Source organism: Heteronotia binoei, chromosome 4 (genome assembly GCF_032191835.1).
Source record: "Heteronotia binoei isolate CCM8104 ecotype False Entrance Well chromosome 4, APGP_CSIRO_Hbin_v1, whole genome shotgun sequence".
NCBI classification, from domain to species: domain Eukaryota; kingdom Metazoa; phylum Chordata; class Lepidosauria; order Squamata; family Gekkonidae; genus Heteronotia; species Heteronotia binoei.
This window is the reverse complement of record NC_083226.1, coordinates 89,328,929-89,345,632: the sequence shown is the minus strand read 5'-3', so window position 1 is coordinate 89,345,632 and position 16,704 is coordinate 89,328,929. Positions and strand designations below refer to the sequence as shown.

The 16,704-nt window shown below is 43.0% G+C and overlaps 1 protein-coding gene across 3 annotated transcripts in view; it reads left to right on the top strand.

Annotated features, from left to right (window-relative positions):
• The window catches only part of GRAMD2B (GRAM domain containing 2B), a 132,311-nt gene that overhangs the window by 98,371 nt on the left and 17,236 nt on the right, over positions 1 to 16,704 (top strand). For all 3 annotated transcript variants that reach the window (XM_060235521.1, XM_060235522.1, XM_060235523.1), the window contains exons 4-10: positions 5 to 71; positions 520 to 623; positions 912 to 1,007; positions 9,864 to 9,935; positions 10,044 to 10,124; positions 13,429 to 13,540; positions 14,717 to 14,839. In XM_060235521.1, the coding sequence (XP_060091504.1) occupies positions 5 to 71; positions 520 to 623; positions 912 to 1,007; positions 9,864 to 9,935; positions 10,044 to 10,124; positions 13,429 to 13,540; positions 14,717 to 14,839 (655 nt within the window). The remainder of the gene's footprint in view (positions 1 to 4; positions 72 to 519; positions 624 to 911; positions 1,008 to 9,863; positions 9,936 to 10,043; positions 10,125 to 13,428; positions 13,541 to 14,716; positions 14,840 to 16,704) is intronic.

The window sequence follows — 16,704 nt, the reverse complement described above, 5'->3', positions numbered from 1 at the left end:
CTAGTTTAAGTCCAATGCTCATTTTCACAAGTTGTTTCTGGATGTCCCAATCGATGAGCCCTTGAGACAAAGTAAGTATATCTACTAATTTTTGTTATTTGGGGTTGTTGTGACATGCCATGTTCCTTTTTTCTTCTCACAGTGGCCTTTCTTACAAGCTTTATGGAGCAACATCTATTGTTGGTTATTCTATCTATGGAAGGTTTTGTGCCATTCTATTCTTGGTTTTGATATTCAGTTGTTGATGGACTGTTTTAGTTTATCGCCAAAATGTAATTTCAAATCACTTTTGTAACAATCCACTGGGTGTTTGCTGCTGGGTAGCTTTTGCTACATACCAAAGTTTAAGTTATGAGGCACCTAGGACATAATCCAAGACAAACTGGGTTTTGCAAAATTGTATATTTACTAGTGAGTAATAGATTCTATACTTGGTATTTTTCATATAGCAATTAATACTGCATGTTTTTCTTGTGCAAATTCAAGTCTGATAACATGACACACATGATTGCTTTATAGGCTTCACCTGTGCCTTGCAGAAAGAAATTGTGTACCAGGGGAAGCTATTCATATCAGAAAACTGGATTTGTTTCCATTCTAAGGTGTTTGGCAAAGACACTAAGGTTAGTAAAGTCCTTATCTTATGAAAGCTTGGATTCAGAAAGGTCACGCCTAATTCTTATTTAATATGGATAAGGATGATGCACAGTTATTAGAGAAACAGCATCACCCTTGTTATAACACAGTATGGCTGATACATTTGCACTTATACCCGAGCCTGAATATAAAAACAGATGGTGTTGGTTTTGTCTGAACATTTCTGTGGAAGGGTCTTCCCTGAAGCAGATATTGTATTGTGGCTTGTTAGCTCTTGTTTTCACACTTTAATGGCTGACTTGATCTCATTTCAGATTAGTATACCTGTGCCCTCAGTAACTCTATTAAAGAAAACTAAAACTGCCCTTCTAGTGCCAAATGCTCTTGTTATATCAACAGTGTCTGATAGGGTAAGTTCATGTTTTGATATAGGAGTCTTTTTTCCCCCTTTTTATCTTTCCATACACACCCATGTTCCTCTGTGATTTAATTCATTTTCAGTAGCAGGAAACCTCAGCCAGCATTTGGTCTAAATCCAGTCTCTTGAGATGACTGTCATGTTCCCGATTGCCAAGCCAAAGACAAAGGGTATATGATGGAATGGTAATAATGGTCAGGAGGCTTGCTAGCACTCCATAAATATTCTAAAACCCCTTTTCAAGAAAATTTGCTAAGTTGCCAGTTCCTGAATAACCTCAATCAATAATAAAACCAAAATATGGTTCATTATAGAATCATAGAGTTGGAAGGGACCTCCAGGGTCATCAAGTCCAACCCCTGCACAATGCAGGAAACTCACAAATACCTCCCCCTAAATTCACAGAACCTTCATTGCTGTCAGATGACCATCTAGCCTCTGTTTAAAAACCTCCAAGGAAGGAGATCCCACCACCTTCTGAGGAAGCCTGTTCCACTGAGGAACTGCTCTAACGGTCAAGAAGTTCTTCCTAATGTTGAGCCGGAAACTCTTTTGATTTAATTTCAACCACTGGTTCTGGTCCTACCCTCTGTGGCCACAGAAAACAATTCCACACCATCCTTTATAGGACAGCCCTTTAATTACTTGAAGATGGTGGTCATATCACCTCTCAGCCGCCTCCTCTCCAGGCTAAACATGCCCAGCTCCTTCAACTTTCTTCATAGGACTTGGTCTCCAGACCTCTCACCATCTTCGTTGCCCTCCTCTGGACCCATTCCAGCCTGCCTATATCCTTCTTAAAATGTGGTGCCCAAAACTGAACACAATGCTCCAGGTGAGGTCTTACCAGAGCACAGTAAAGTGATACCATCACTTCACATAATCTGGACACTATACTTCTGTTGATACAGTCCAAATTGCATTTGCTTTTTATATTCAACTAGCAGTAAAGCCCATTGTAGGAAGAAATACCATGGGCCCTAGAAAAAATATTTGGGAGGGGGATGATGAATGTGTAGGTGGCAGGAAGGAAGGAAGATAGGCAAACAGAATGAAAGAGAGATACAGAGAAAGAATGATAGGAAGAAGATGGAGATAAAAGAGTGAGAGGTCCTTTCTCCATTCAGCTTTGCTCCAGATATATTGAGTCACTTGGAGGCTGCCTTCCTTTGCCACCACCTCTTTTGTCTGCCCAGGACCCTGGGGCAGGACCAGTGCTAGGGCCTCAGGCACCCCAGGCCAGCACCTGTCCTGTGCCTCCCAACTGTGCCTGCCCTGCCGCCACACCCCCACCCATGGGGAGAGAAGAAGACTGCAGATTTATACCCCACCTTCTCTCTGAATCAGAGACTCAGAGCGGCTTACAATATCCTATATCTTCTCCCCCTACAACAGACACCCTGTGAGGTGGGTGGGGCTGAGAGGGCTCTCATAGCAGCTGCCCTTTTAAGGACAACTCCTGTGAGAGCTATGGCTGACCCCAGGCCATTCCAGAGCAGGCGAAGCTGTGTGAAAGGAGGGGTGGGCAGGCTCCAGCCGAGTCAGGCCTGCGTAGTGCACTCTTGGAGGTGTAGAGCACCTCTGAGAATGCACTGCAGAAGCGTTGTCCTCCAAGTCATACTCAGAGAAGCTGCGCTGATGCCCCCACCCGACTGCATTCACCTTGAAGGCAAAAGCAGCCAGGCAGGGCACATTCTTCTCTGAGTTGAACCTCCCTTACAAGGGAAACCCAGCTCGGAGAAGCTGCACCGACAACCCACCCAGCTGCCTTCACCTTGAAGGCGACAGCAGCCGGGCAGGGCGCATTCTCCTCTGATCTGGGCTTTCCTTGTGAAGAAAGCCCTGCTTGGAGGAGAGCACATGTCAACACACTTCTGAGCAGCGCACCTAGTGACTTCCTGAATCAGTACCCTCACAAGTGAACGATGGATGGGGCTTTGGGGAGGAGTTTTAAAACTTGGAGGGGAAGTTCTACAATTACAAACTTAGATCCGCATGTTCAGGAAAACTCCTTTTCAAAAGTACTCTTGAGAACAGCAGGGCAACTCCAGGATGAAAGCATTTTCAGTGCCCATAAAAAAAAATAAATGTAGAAGACTTAAAAAATTGCAAAGCAAGACAAAAGTGACAGTGATATGCAATGTAAATTATTACTTTTAAATACTCACAGACAGGATTTGCCAAGTGTAGAAACAACCAAAGAGAAATGGAAGGAAGGAAGGTAGACAGACAGAGGCTGCAATCACACACGTTAAATAATGCAGTTTCAATCCAATTTCAAAGCACCTAAAATTTAGGTTCTGGAACTCCACTCCTGTGAGCTCCTGCCCAAAATAAGGCCTGTGAGAGAAGTAGAAAGGAGAAGGAAACTGGATAGAATGAAAGAAAAAGACAAAGACAGAGAAAGAATGAGAGGAATGAATGAAGAGAGCTCTGAGAGAGAGCAGAGAAAAAGTGCTACAAGGGTGAGGTTTGGCTTTCTAAACAGCTTTTTAAGCAGCTTTCTAGGCTTTCTAAGCAGCTGGGGAAGTTGCTGAGAATTTCTGAGTTTGTGTGACTGTGTGATTGCTGAAAATTCTGAGTTTGTGATTGCTGGGGAACTGCTGTTTCTTTGGTTTGAGTGCGCTGAAGGTAATTGTTGCTGATTGATTAGGAGTGGCTGTGTTCCCCACCCCCTTTGCATTATTAAGTTGCACCTTGACAGAGGCACGAGCCTTTGGCGCAAGCTGAAGTGTGAGAGCTAAAGGGCTCTTGGCCTGTGGCTCTTAGCCTGGGGGCTCTGTAAGAACCAGGAACCCAGATTCCTTGTGTTCCCAATAAGGTAAGTAGACCCTCCAGAAGGAGAGCCACATAAACAAACAGGATTTAAAAGGGGACTGTATATTTTTGAAAAAAGCTATAAGGGGGGAGATTTTCAGTGTTTTGCACTGAGTGTCACATGTATGACTATCTGCCCACAGGACAGAAGTCTTGGGTGTGTGCTCGATGCAAGGAGCTCCTGGTCCTCAGGGAACGAGTTTGTACCCATGAGGCCGAGGTGACTGACCTGGAGAAGCAGAGACAGTCAGTTAGGCACTCGGAGAAGACTCTCGGGGACGTATTAGATGAGCCCCACTCTGAACGTGGCAGCCCCATTGCTGCCAAGGAGCATGAGGGTCGAGAGGGTGTAAGAAAAAGCCCCCTTCTTTTCATACACATGGACATCGTGATCCCCAGTATGGTTGCCAGGGTGCCTGGAGTTTTGACTCACACACATCTGCTCTAAGAAGTGGACTTTGCCCATGGTTTCTAAGGCTTATGTGAGTACTATAAGCCTCAGCTTTGCAGCAGCATTCTACATCTCTGCATGGGTGTTAGCCAGAACTACAGACAAGCCTCCAGCCGCTCCTTGCATGCACAATCTCGGCTGTTGTAGTGGAAGAAGCCACGCCGCCATGAACTGTTCAGGCAAACAGTTTCCAGCCTGTTTCCATGAACCAAAGGCTAACACCACCAGAATCCATCTTGTTTTCCTGACTCCATTACAGCAAAGCAAGGGACTCACATATCCAACAGCTGCTTCAACTTCTGCATAAAGCAATCAAGCTTATCTTAGGCGTGGATCCTGCCAGACTGCCTAAACTTTTGTCCAACAGAACCCAAGACAAAGGATGGTGCTAGCAGAGGAGTAAAGAAGAGGAAGAACAGCTTCACTCAGAGCCATAGTTATTGTATAAATCAGGTGTCACCTTAGGTATCAATTTGACCCTCTATTGTCACTTATACATAAGTTTGGATAACTTGTTTAATCACCTCCACCCAATACCTCCACCCATTTCCCTGCCCTAACTGTCACACTGGAGCCTCCCCCTTGCCCATTGTTACCTGGAAACCCAATCAGGTAACCAGGGCCAGGTCTGCTCATTGGTCAGGGATGGGTATCCAATCTGGTGCCCCCAATAAACTTGGCCATTGGCTACAGCACAAGTCCAGCCCTTATGGTCATTGAGGAGCCTCCCCTTTTTCTGAGGTCATGTACCAGCTGACCACCTGTCATCCGCCCCTGAACCTCCTACCCCCTTAGTGGTCAAAGTAGACTTTATAATCTCTGACCCAACATTCTGCACGTGTGCATCTGGCAGTACCTCATTCCTGCTGTTTAGATACATCCTTGATTCCTGATCAGTTGAGGGTCCCTTCCCCCATCGCCCTAGTTTGTCGCCATTGGAGCCTTCCTCGAAGACTACGATCAGTAATTATCACCCTGTTTGTCTATTCCTGTGCATTTCTCTCTATTTTTATTAGGTCTGAATGTGTGTTTTATGTATCCATTACCTTGTATATGTGTTCTATAAGTTTCTATAATAAAAGCATAACTGTTTTATTTAATTAGTGTCCTTGGTAAATTTAGCAATAATTTCTGGAAGTGGAATCCTGTATACATAGATTCTAGGTTCTTTTGAGCCAAAGTTGCCCACCTGTCAACTCCCCAACCTCTTTTGAGGGCATTTTGGCTTACAAGGGAACAGGGCACCGGGCTGAGGATAAAAGGAATGCGGCCTCAGTAGGGACCTCTTCTTTAGTTGGTGAGCGGATATCCTTTCATGCCAAGGAACCATCCATGGGCAGAGAGAGAGGGGGGGTCTAGGTAGTTGGTGATTCGATCCTTAGGCAAGTAGACAACTGGGTGGCAAAACTGCGTACTGATTGGGTAATGGATCAGAGTTCTCCACTGAGATGGTGACAAACAGTATGGGCTGCCTGCCAAACACTCGAGGCTGCAGGAGGAAGGTTGCGGACCTAACTTGCCTGGGAAATTATAGATGTTTGTATACAAATGCTAGAAGTGTTCGAAGTAAAATTGGTGAGTTGGAATGTTTAGTGTTGGGGGAAAACATAGACACTGTGGGAATTTCAGGAACTTGGTGGAATGAGGAGAATCAGTGGGACGCTGTGATTCCTGGATATAAGTTATATCGGAAGGATAGGGAGGGAAGGGTTGGAGTTGGGGTGGCTCTGTATGTCAGAGAGTGTATACAGTCCAGTAAGACTGAGGTCAAAGAATTAGATTCCCTTCTAGCAATGCTTTGGGTTAAAATAGAGGGCCCAAAAGGAAATTTAACTATGGGAGTTTGTTATCGCCCACCAAATCAAAAGATAGAGGTCGATTATAATATGATGGAAGGATTAAAGATAGTGGCTAAACATAATACTGTGTTGTAATAGGTGATTTTAACTACCCGCAGATTGATTGGGTCAATATGTGTTCAGGTCGAGAGAAAGAGATTGAGTTTCAAGATGCTCTCAATGACTGTGCTATGGAGCAGATGGTCACAGAACTCACCAGGGGTGGGGCGATCCTGGATTTGGTCCTAAGTAATGCCCAAGACTTGGTGAGAGATGTAAAAGTGATCGCACCGCTTGGGAGCAGTGACCATAACGTTATTGATTTCACCATTTGTATAAATAGGGAGTTGCCCCCAAAAGACCAGCACAACCACGTTTAACTTTAAAAGGGGTAAATTCTCTGAGATGAGGAGGCATGTGAAGAGGAAACTGAAAGGAAAGGTAAATACAGTCAAAACCCTTGGGGAAGCTTGGAGGCTGTTTAAAACTACAATCCTAGAAGCTCAGATAAAATATATACCACAAATTAGGAAAGGCACAAACAGGTATATGAGAAGGCCTGCATGGTTAACAAAGTAATGGAAGCTGTAAAAGCAGTGGAAAGCTAGTCCAAGTGAGATTAATAAAAGGGAACACAGGCTGTGGCAAATCAAATGCAAGTCTGTGATCAGGCAGGCAAAAAGGGACTATGAGGAGCATATTGCAAAAAAAATAAAGACCAACAATAAAAATTTCTTCAAATATATTAGAAGCAGGAAACCAGCCAGGGAGGCAGTGGGGCCCTTGGATGACCAAGGGGTAAAAGGATTACTGAAGGACGATAGGGAAATGGCTGGGAAGCTGAATGCATTTTTTGCCTCAGTCTTCACTGTGGAAGACGAGAAGTGTTTGCCCGCTCCAGAACCACTAATTTTGGAAGGGTGTTGAAAGACCTGAGTCAGATTGAGGTGACAAGAGAGGAGGTCCTACAACTGATTGATGAATTAAAAACTAATAAGTCACCAGGTCTGGATGGCATACATCCAAGAGTTCTGAAAGAACTCAAAGTTGAACTTGTGGATCGCCTGACAAAAATATGTAATCTTTCATTGAAATCTGCCTCCGTTCCTGAGGACTGGAAGGTAGCAAATGTCAACCCCATCTTTAAAAAGGGTTCCAGAGGAGATCCAGGAAATTACAGGCCAGTCAGTCTGACTTCAATACCGGGAAAGTTGGTAGAAACCATTGTCAAGGACAGAATGAATAGACACGTTCACGAACACAGGTTATTGAGGAACACTCAGCATGGGTTCTGTAAGGGAAGATCTTGCCTCACTAACCTGTTACAGTTCTTTGAGGGGGTGAACAAACATGTGGACAAAGGGGACCCAATAGATGTTGTTTACCTTGTCTTCCAGAAAGCTTTTGATAAAGTTCCTCATCAAAGACTCCTTAGTAAGCTTGAGAGTCATGGAGTAAAAGGACAGGTCCTCTTGTGGATCAAAAACTGGCTAATTAATAGCAAGCAAAGAGTGAGTATAAATGGGCAATCTTCGCAGTGGAAGATGGTAAGCAGTGGGGTGCCACAGGGTTCAGTACTGGGTCCCATGCTCTTTAACTTGTTCATTAATTATCTGGAGTTGGGAGTAAGCAGTGAAGTGGTCAAGTTTGCAGATGACACTAAATTGTTCAGGGTGGTGAGAACCAGAGAGGATTGTGAGGCACTCCAAAGGGATCTTTTGAGGCTGGGTGAGTGGGCGTCAACATGGCAATGAGGTTCAATGTGGCCAAGTGCAAAGTAATGCACATTGGGGCCAAGAATCCCAGCTACAAATGCAAGTTGATGGGGTGTGAACTAGCAGAGACTGACCAAGAAAGATATCTTGGGGTCATAGTAGATAGCTCACTGAAAATGTCAAGACAGTGGGCGATTGCAATAAAAAAGGCCAGCGCCATGCTGGGAATTATTTGGAAGGGAATTGAAAACAAATCAGCCAGTATCATAATGCCCTTGTATAAATCGATGGTGCGGTCTCATTTGGAATACTGCGTGCAATTCGGTCACTGCACCTCAAAAAGGATATTATAGCATTGTAAAAAGTCCAGAAAAGGGCAATTAGAATGATTAAAGGGTTGGAACACTTTCCCTATGAAGAAAGGTTAAAACGCTTGGGGCTCTTTAACTTGGAGATACGTCGACTGCGGGGTGACATGATAGAGGTTTACAAGATTATGCATGGGATGGAGAAAATGGAGAAAGAAGTCCTTTTCTCACAATACAAGAACTCGTGGGCATTTGATGAAATTGCTGAGCAGTCAGGTTAAAATGGATAAAAGGAAGTACTTCTTCACCCAAAGGGTGATTAACATGTGGAATTCACTGCTGCAGGAGGTGGTGGCAGCTACAAGCATAGCCAGCTTCGAGAGGGGATTGGATAATAATATGGAGCACAGGTCCATCAGTGGCTATTAGCCACAGTGTGTGTGTGTGTGTGTGTATTTTGGCCACTGTGTGATACAGTGTGTTGGACTGGATGGGCCATTGGCCTGATCCAACGTGGTTTCTCTTATGTTCTTATGAAGTAAGTTACGTTAACGTTTGGAAGAAAGGAATAAAATAAAGGGGAAGGAAGGAAGACAGAGAGACATAAAAGTGACAGGAAGACAGGCAAGCAGGCAGGCAGCCATTAGAAACCTGCCTTTCACCCCCTCCCACTTGCATGTGGGAGGGGGGGTGAAAGGGAACCTTTAAATGGCTTCCTGCCTCTTAAAGTAAGCAGCCCATTGTAGCCTAATTTGAATAGAAAGAGTGAAGACTATTTGCAGATGGAAAGAGGGCTTGAGTATAGAGAATATAGAGTATAGAGAGCCTGTTTATCTGCTCTGCTGAACTGCTCCTCCCCCCCGTTGTGATGGAACTTTCCTGGTTTCTGTCAGAGTTTCCTTCCATATATATAGTTATTAAATGATGTTCAATGTTACTTAAGCAAGTATGTGCGTCACATGATATTAATTCACACTGCATTCAACCACAGACTGTGCTGTAAACGAAGAGGTGGAATACTGCCCCATGAGGATTTTCTGACATATTTGTAAATATAAATACCTCACCTCCCAGACTGTAGGGGCGGGCGGAGCGTACTGGGTGAGTGCAGCTTTGGCGGGCAGTGTTAGATGGAGGTGGCAAAACAGTGTCAGCATTGTTTTGGGGCGGGGAAATGGACTGAGGAAAGGCAGTAGTAATCAGCAAGGTTCCAGGAGAACCTCTCAGCAGACAACTGTCTTTGTTAGAGGTCAGAGGCTAACGGATGGGGTACTGGCTTGACAGGGCCTGCAGTAGGCGGGCCATAGCAAGGCTATCCAATAACAGGGAGGGATGGTGGCTCAGTGGTAGAGCATCTGCTTGGGAAGCAGAAGGTCTTAGGTTCAATCCCTGGCATCTCCAAAAAAGGGTCCAGGCAAATAGGTGTGAAAAACCTCAGCTTGAGACCCTGGAGAGCCGCTGCCAGTCTGAGAAGACAATACTGACTTTGATGGACCAAGGGTCTGATTCAGTATAAGGCAGCTTCATATGTTCATATGTTCAACAGGGGGAAGTGGTGACAGACAGAGTGCAAGGCCACTCCTGTGGTAGCCACAACATCCAATAAAAATTGAGGATCGAGCCAACACATTCAGCTTTTATTATAATTTACGATAGTAATATTGGTAAGATAAAATCTGGAGGTCACTGAACAATAATTATTGATTGTTTTCTTTTCAGTATATGTTCGTCTCTTTTCTCTCCAGAGACACAGCTTACAAATTATTAAAGTCTGTTTGCCAGCACTTAGAGGTATGTACTGACTGCTCTTTTTGTGTGTATGCTTTGTATATTGTTTCTCTTCATTTGTAATGTGTTGTTAGTTGATCAATAAGTATTATTTTAACACTGTATTTTTAGGATGTGAGTGTTGGAAACAGTCCCAGTCCTTCTTCTCCAGAAAACAGCTTCAGAGCTGATCGCCCTACAACCTTACCTTTGGTAATTTTCTTATTTTATGAATAACATGGATTTTTAAAGAAATTTGTGTAAGTTAAAATACTGTTAAATAAAATTATTAGTTTTGAAATATGTATACAAAATCCTTAGTGCAGATTTTTATCATAGTTACATTTCTTGAGGGGGGCATGTTTTAGATCATTGTGGCTATCTAAAGCTCCCTGCAAGAAAAGAAGTAACCTAGCAGTTGCCAAAGAAATCTGTCTGTACATGTGATACATGAGTGAGCAGTCACAGAATCAATAAGGAATACTATGCAGAGTCTGGATATAAACCAGGGGATCTGAGTCTCTACCTTTCCTTCAGAGCTCTTGGCTTAATGATTAGAAAAGGGTTGTATTTAATCACAGAGAACTATGATGCCTATGACAAACAGCACAGAACACTTGAAAAAATGAGCTGCTTTACATTTTATAGTTACCAAGAGGCTTAATATCCCAGTGTGAAGATGTTGTAAGATGCAGAAGGACTTAATATGAGACATGACAACATCACACTGTTGACTATTGTAATCCGCTTTACACGGGACAGGACCAGTGTTCCCTCTAAGCTGAGTTAGCATGAGCTAACTCATAGATTTTTAGCCTCCAGCTCACACATTTTTAACTTATCTCAGGAAGGATAACCCCAGAGCACACTAATTTATGCAGTAGCTCCAGGGCTTTTTTGGATCAGGAACGCACAGTTCTAGCTGGCTTGGTGAAAGGGGGTGTTGCCTAATATGCATGTGAGTTCCTGCTGGGATTTTTCTACAAAAAAGCCCTTTGTGAAACAGTGGTGGCGTCAGAGGGTGTGGCATAATATGCAAATGAGTTCCTGCTGGGCTTTTTCTACAAAAAAAGCCCTGAGTAGCTCACAACTTTAATGCCAGTAGCTCACAGAGTAGAATTTTTGCTCACAAGACTCTACAGCTTACAGGAAACATTGGACAAGACTGCTCTTGAAGACAAATCACAAACTTCAATTGGTGCAAAATGCCACTGCCTATTTATTGGTTAGAGCTGGTTTCTCTGTACACAAGTATCCTTACCACCCCTCAAGAGTAATATTTGCAATGGGATAATAATGGGAACACCAATCCCCCATTGTGATCTTAACTGGTAGCATAGGTTATTGTAGCACATTGAACAGTGTATTGGTTATGAGTTTGGTAGAATTATATTCCATGAATATAATTATATTCAGCCATGGACAACTATTAGCACATTACATTTTCTCAATTTGCCTCACAGGACTGTTGGTAAGATAAACCAAAGTATTTTGAGGGCATACAGCCTTGATTGTTCCTAAAAGTAGAGAACAAGATGTAAGAGTCTGATTTCCCCATGAATGACAACACTATGACTGATTCCTCACTAGCATTTACTCTGCCCCCGGGCTTCTGCTTTCCTTGGAACAAGCAATCGATTCCCCACTAGTCACTGTGTGGCTGCATTTTGACTCATGGCTCCCTCCAATTTTCCTCACAGCTTCCAGATCTAAAAAAATCCCCAAAAAAAAACAGAGCAGGAAACTGCAAGGGAAATTGGAGGGAACTGTGAATAGAAATGCGCCTGCACCGCAACTGGTGAGGAATTGATTGATTGCTTTCAGGAAAGCAGAAGCCTGGAGGCAGATCAATTGCTAGTGAGGAATCGATCTGTATTAACGTAATATTAATTGAGAACAGAAAACTAGCTTCAAGAAAGATGAGAGATCAGAGAATGAAATATTACCATGCTTGCATTAGAAAATTAGATGAAAAATCATGATGTGGCTTTTCAATTGAAGCTTACTTCATTAGGAGCATGTGAACTTTCAAATGATACTCATATTTTTTATCAGGAACAGAATGTTCTCCATCAGAGTATAGAAAAAGCACTTGTTTCTCCAGTTTTCACACATACCCATTAACCATTTGTTCTGGCAAAGAGACCAGCTAAGTATATGTGGATAAAAAATATTCTGCAGTACTTAATTGGAAATCCCTGAACTGCACATACCAGGCACTGAGCTCCAGCCTGGCTTACTTGGGACACATGGATTTGTTGCACTATTTTTCAGGGGTGTTGAACTCATGAGGGCCAGATCTGACATAAATGAGACCTTGTCAGGCCGGACCATGTGTGTCATAAAATGTCATGCCAGGTAGCAGAGATGTAAACTTTATAAACGACAAAGACAAACACAATTAAAGATTTTAAAAAAACAAAAAACCAAAAACTTAAAATATGCTTAAAAGATTAGCTCTCTTGCAATATTTTGTTTAGTTAACAGTTTCTGATAATTGACACCTCTTGCTCTGAATTATTGCATCAAAATCTGGAGACAATGGCTGTGCTGTAGCTATTTTGAGTATGCTGTTCAAGTATTGTTCAGGTGTGTGTCCGTAAGTTGCAAACCTACTTTTAATTTAGTTTCATTCATTACAGAAATCTCATGGTCAATGCTTTGAGCCTAAGATCCAGAGGAAAATATGAAATGGCTGTGGATTGAGAGCTTTAGTACATAAATTGCTTATGTGCTGGTCAGCCAGTGGAGAAAATAGAGGCTTTGCTCTGTAGCTCCTGTGCAATTGAGCAAGCCTAGAAAAAGCAAGCTGTGATGCAGAAGGAAACAAGAGAGAGAGAAGGAAGGAAGCAGATGACAGTGAGTTACTTGTGGGCCCAATAGGAGCCCTCTGGGGGCCTGATCCGGCCCTTGGGCCACATGTTTGACAGCCCTGATTTAGATCATCCTTTTTGTAGACTTCTGTCTTTATAAATTTCAAATGATAGATCACATTTTACTAGAGTTGAGCTTTTCCCAGGCCTACAAGTTGCCTCCCTTGAGGTTGCATGAGTTGCTACACACATGCATTCACAAATACAAACCTCTGAAGGTTTATTTGTATTTTATAGGTTTGCAACACTTATTCAGAATATTCAGTCCCTCAGATTAGAGAAGTGAACTGCAGTTTATCTGACACAATGAATTATTTCAAGTGACTTCTTCCAGGCAGGTTTGCAACTTCTTCAAAGCAAACACAGCTGCAGTATTTCTTTTCTTTAAACATATGAGATTAATTATAAAAAATTTAAAACTACATTAGGTTGAAAGAGTGAGACTTGATGAAGGATATCTGCTGAGCTTCATGAGACTGGTGTTTAAGTCTTCCACACCCATACCACTATTTTTCTGTTCACCGAACTATATTGTCTCAGATAAGCTGAGAGTCTCTTACTGTTGTGAATCACTGAAGGCACAGGGGACCTAGCTAACATGCCCTTCAGTCATGGCTGGCATTTCTGATGCATCTTCTCCTTAGGACTTCAGTGCAAATTATTCTGAACTGGATGGCATCATTCGGCAGCGGAGGCAGGAAATGGAAGAATCTAGCAGTACTGGTTCTCAGACTCCAGAACTGGAACATGTTCAAGGTTAAGATAAAATACTGTTTTGAGGGGCAGGTGTAGGTTCTCATTAATCATTTTTGTAATATTTACTTAAAACATTTGTATGCTGCATTTCCACCCATTTTAGGGTCCCCAAGTCAGAAAACAATCAAAACAATTTTTAAATACTGATAAAAATATATAAAACAATTAAATAAAACATAAATGTATAAACACTGAGGATACAAGCAAGGAGGAGGGCCAGTGATAGTTAATAAGGGAACACCAAACAAAACAAAAAAGTCTTCACTTGCTGGTGGAAGACAATTGAGGGAGACAAATTAAGCTTCTGGGGGAGGGAGAACCAAAGTTTTGGCACCACAGCTGAGAAGATCCCTTCTTGGGTTGCTGCCCATCTAGCCTCAGGCAGCAGGGGCACATAAAGAAGGGTCTTTGAGGATGACCATTGTGGTTGAGTAGGCTGATATGGGTGTAGGCAGTTTTTAAACTGTATATGGCTTTAAAGGTCAATTCCAGCACCTTGAATGGGGACCCAATACAGCTGGAACAAGACAGTATAAGTGGAACAAGAATGGAGTCATATAGTCCATATGACCCACTCCAGGCAACCTTTGGGGGGATGGGAGAACTTGGATACAATATGTTAAAAACTTTACTTCTTAGATCTATATCTTCATTAATAAATCATCACTTTTAAAAACTTGCTTCCTGCAAATGTTGCAGAATCTAATGAAGCAGGGTTGTCTTACCAGATGTCCTCTTTTTGTGTGTCCATCATTTTGGGTTCTTTTTAAAAAGCTGATGAAAATGTCCCTTTTTGGAATTGGAAGGTTAGGAATATTCCTAGTTAGTAGCAATTACCAGAGCTAAAATTTAAAATGAGATTTTTCACAGTGATTACTTGTTTGAAATAGTTGGGAAATATGTCCCTTTTTTGCATTTCAAAATATGGTAATGAAACCTTTTTTTGCTGAAATAATGTGCTGAATTATGCAAAGTACATAAAAGGAATATACTGTCACTGAACACCATATTCCCTAATTCCGATTACCAGAGAAATCCATTCCTAAACACAATGCATCTTATTGGAACAGTAGCAAAAGTAATATAAATGCAATGAGGCTAGGTTGCTCTTTGTGCAAAATAATTATCTAAATTGAGCATGCTTTACTTGTAGTTTTACATTTTTGTTTCTGTCAGATTACCATGCTGTTGACACCAAGACTCATCTGAAAGCTTCCAAGGCAGAGGGATCACCTGCCTATGCAGATGTACACTCAAAATGTTTGTGTGATGGTAAACTCAAGAATGTTTCTTGCAATGGTAAATAAACTAGATCCAGCTTTGGGTTAAGGGGCAGGGTGGATTTGCTTTCTTCTCTCAGTTCTTTTGCATTCATCTCCATATTTGCATGCCAACCCCAGTTTGTGCAATAAGCAGCAGAGATGCAATTAAGATGTGCATTGATAAACTTGTTATTTATTTTTAGAGGCCAACATTTGGAATGGTGGGAAAGATGGTAGCATATCCAAAAAAAATTAATAGAGCCTGGGAATTGAAGCAGGAAGGAAAGTAAAGCACTGAGGGACAGCTGCATGTTTTTTATATAGAATAAATGAGCAAGAGTTTGGTGTCTTCTGGTTTCTCATCCTTCAGCAGACCTAGCTCACATACTGGAATTGGAAGCTTTTCCCCAGCTGTGCTTTCATTTAATTATAGCTGAGGGTCTCCATATGCTAACAGAGAGACTGTGATAAGCATGGAAGGAGTTGCAGATGAGTGGCAGAACACTTCCTTTGCATGCAGAACATTCCAGTTTGATCCCTAGCACCTACAGTTAAAGAAATCGTAGACAACAAATGTGTCTAGGGCTAGGGGAATTGTAAAGTACTGGGGTTGACGCAGTAAGAGACCAGAGTCGGAGAGTGATTTCAGCAAGCTTTACTTCAGGAACACCAACACAGACTGAGTTCTATTCAAACCTCCCGCTCCTTTATACAATTCTTGCCCCCTTCTGATTGGACCTTAACTATGTACATGGATTGGCTATTTACAGAGGCCTAAGGGCCTATCAGGGTACAGTATGAGCCTAGATGTTGATTGGCTACTTATGTTTCAATCCTTCCCCTGATTGGGCACGCTTAGGCCTTCTCTGGAACCCTGGTGTGGAGTACAAGCTTGGCTTGTTCAGCTTCCCTCCAAAAGTAACAGTTCTCCATTTGAACCTAGGACACAACACCCCTCCCCCCATAGTTCCAGCTATCAGGTGACATAGTCCTGGAGATATGCCGGAGGGCGGCGGTCTCGTGTCGAGCGTCGGAGCTCTGAGGGGACTGGGCGTTCTGACTCGGTTGGTGGTTCCGCGGCTGCAGAGCTGGAGACATCTGGGACGGCGGCCCCGGGAGACCTGGGTTCAGCTGCGCGGTCGGGGGTCTCCTCCTGCTGGGCCGAAGCGGGCTCTACGGAACCCTGTGTCCCTCCAAAAGTAACAGCTCTCCATTTGAACCTAGGACACAACAGGAATACTTGATCTTACCAGCAGGCTGCCACAGGAGGGAGAAGAGGTCACTGCTCACTTGAGCTGCAGCTGTGGGCTGCTTTTTAATGGGACACTACCACCCTTGCAATTTATCAGCGGTATCCTTGACTAGCTAAAGGGATAGAGCAGGACTACAAAGACAGCTGAGGCAGCTCCTCCTAATAAGCTGCAAACAGTAAGGGAACACGTGTAGCATACTGTACAGTCTTGGAAAGAGGTCAGGATGAATGCCGGTGAGAATACTGCAGATGTTTCCAGCCATTCTCCACCAGTTGCATCATAAAGAAAAGAAAAAGACTGGCAAAAGAAACCAGGACTGATTCCTCACTAGCAGTTGCTCACCCTCAGGCTTCTGCTTTCACTGGCTCAAGCAAGCAATTCCTCACCAGTTGCTGCATGGGCACATTTTGATTCATGGGTCCTTCTAATTTATTTTCCAATGTATATTTTTATTATTATTATACATTATCCATTTCTCTACATGATTTCTGATATCCATTTTACATTTTTCCCCAACCCACCCCCCTTAGTCTATACAGCCAGTTTGGTGTAGTGGTTAAGTGTGCGGACTCTTATCTGGGAGAACCGGGTTTGATTCCCCACTCCTCCACTTGCACCTGCTGAAATGGCCTTGGGTCAGCCATAGCCC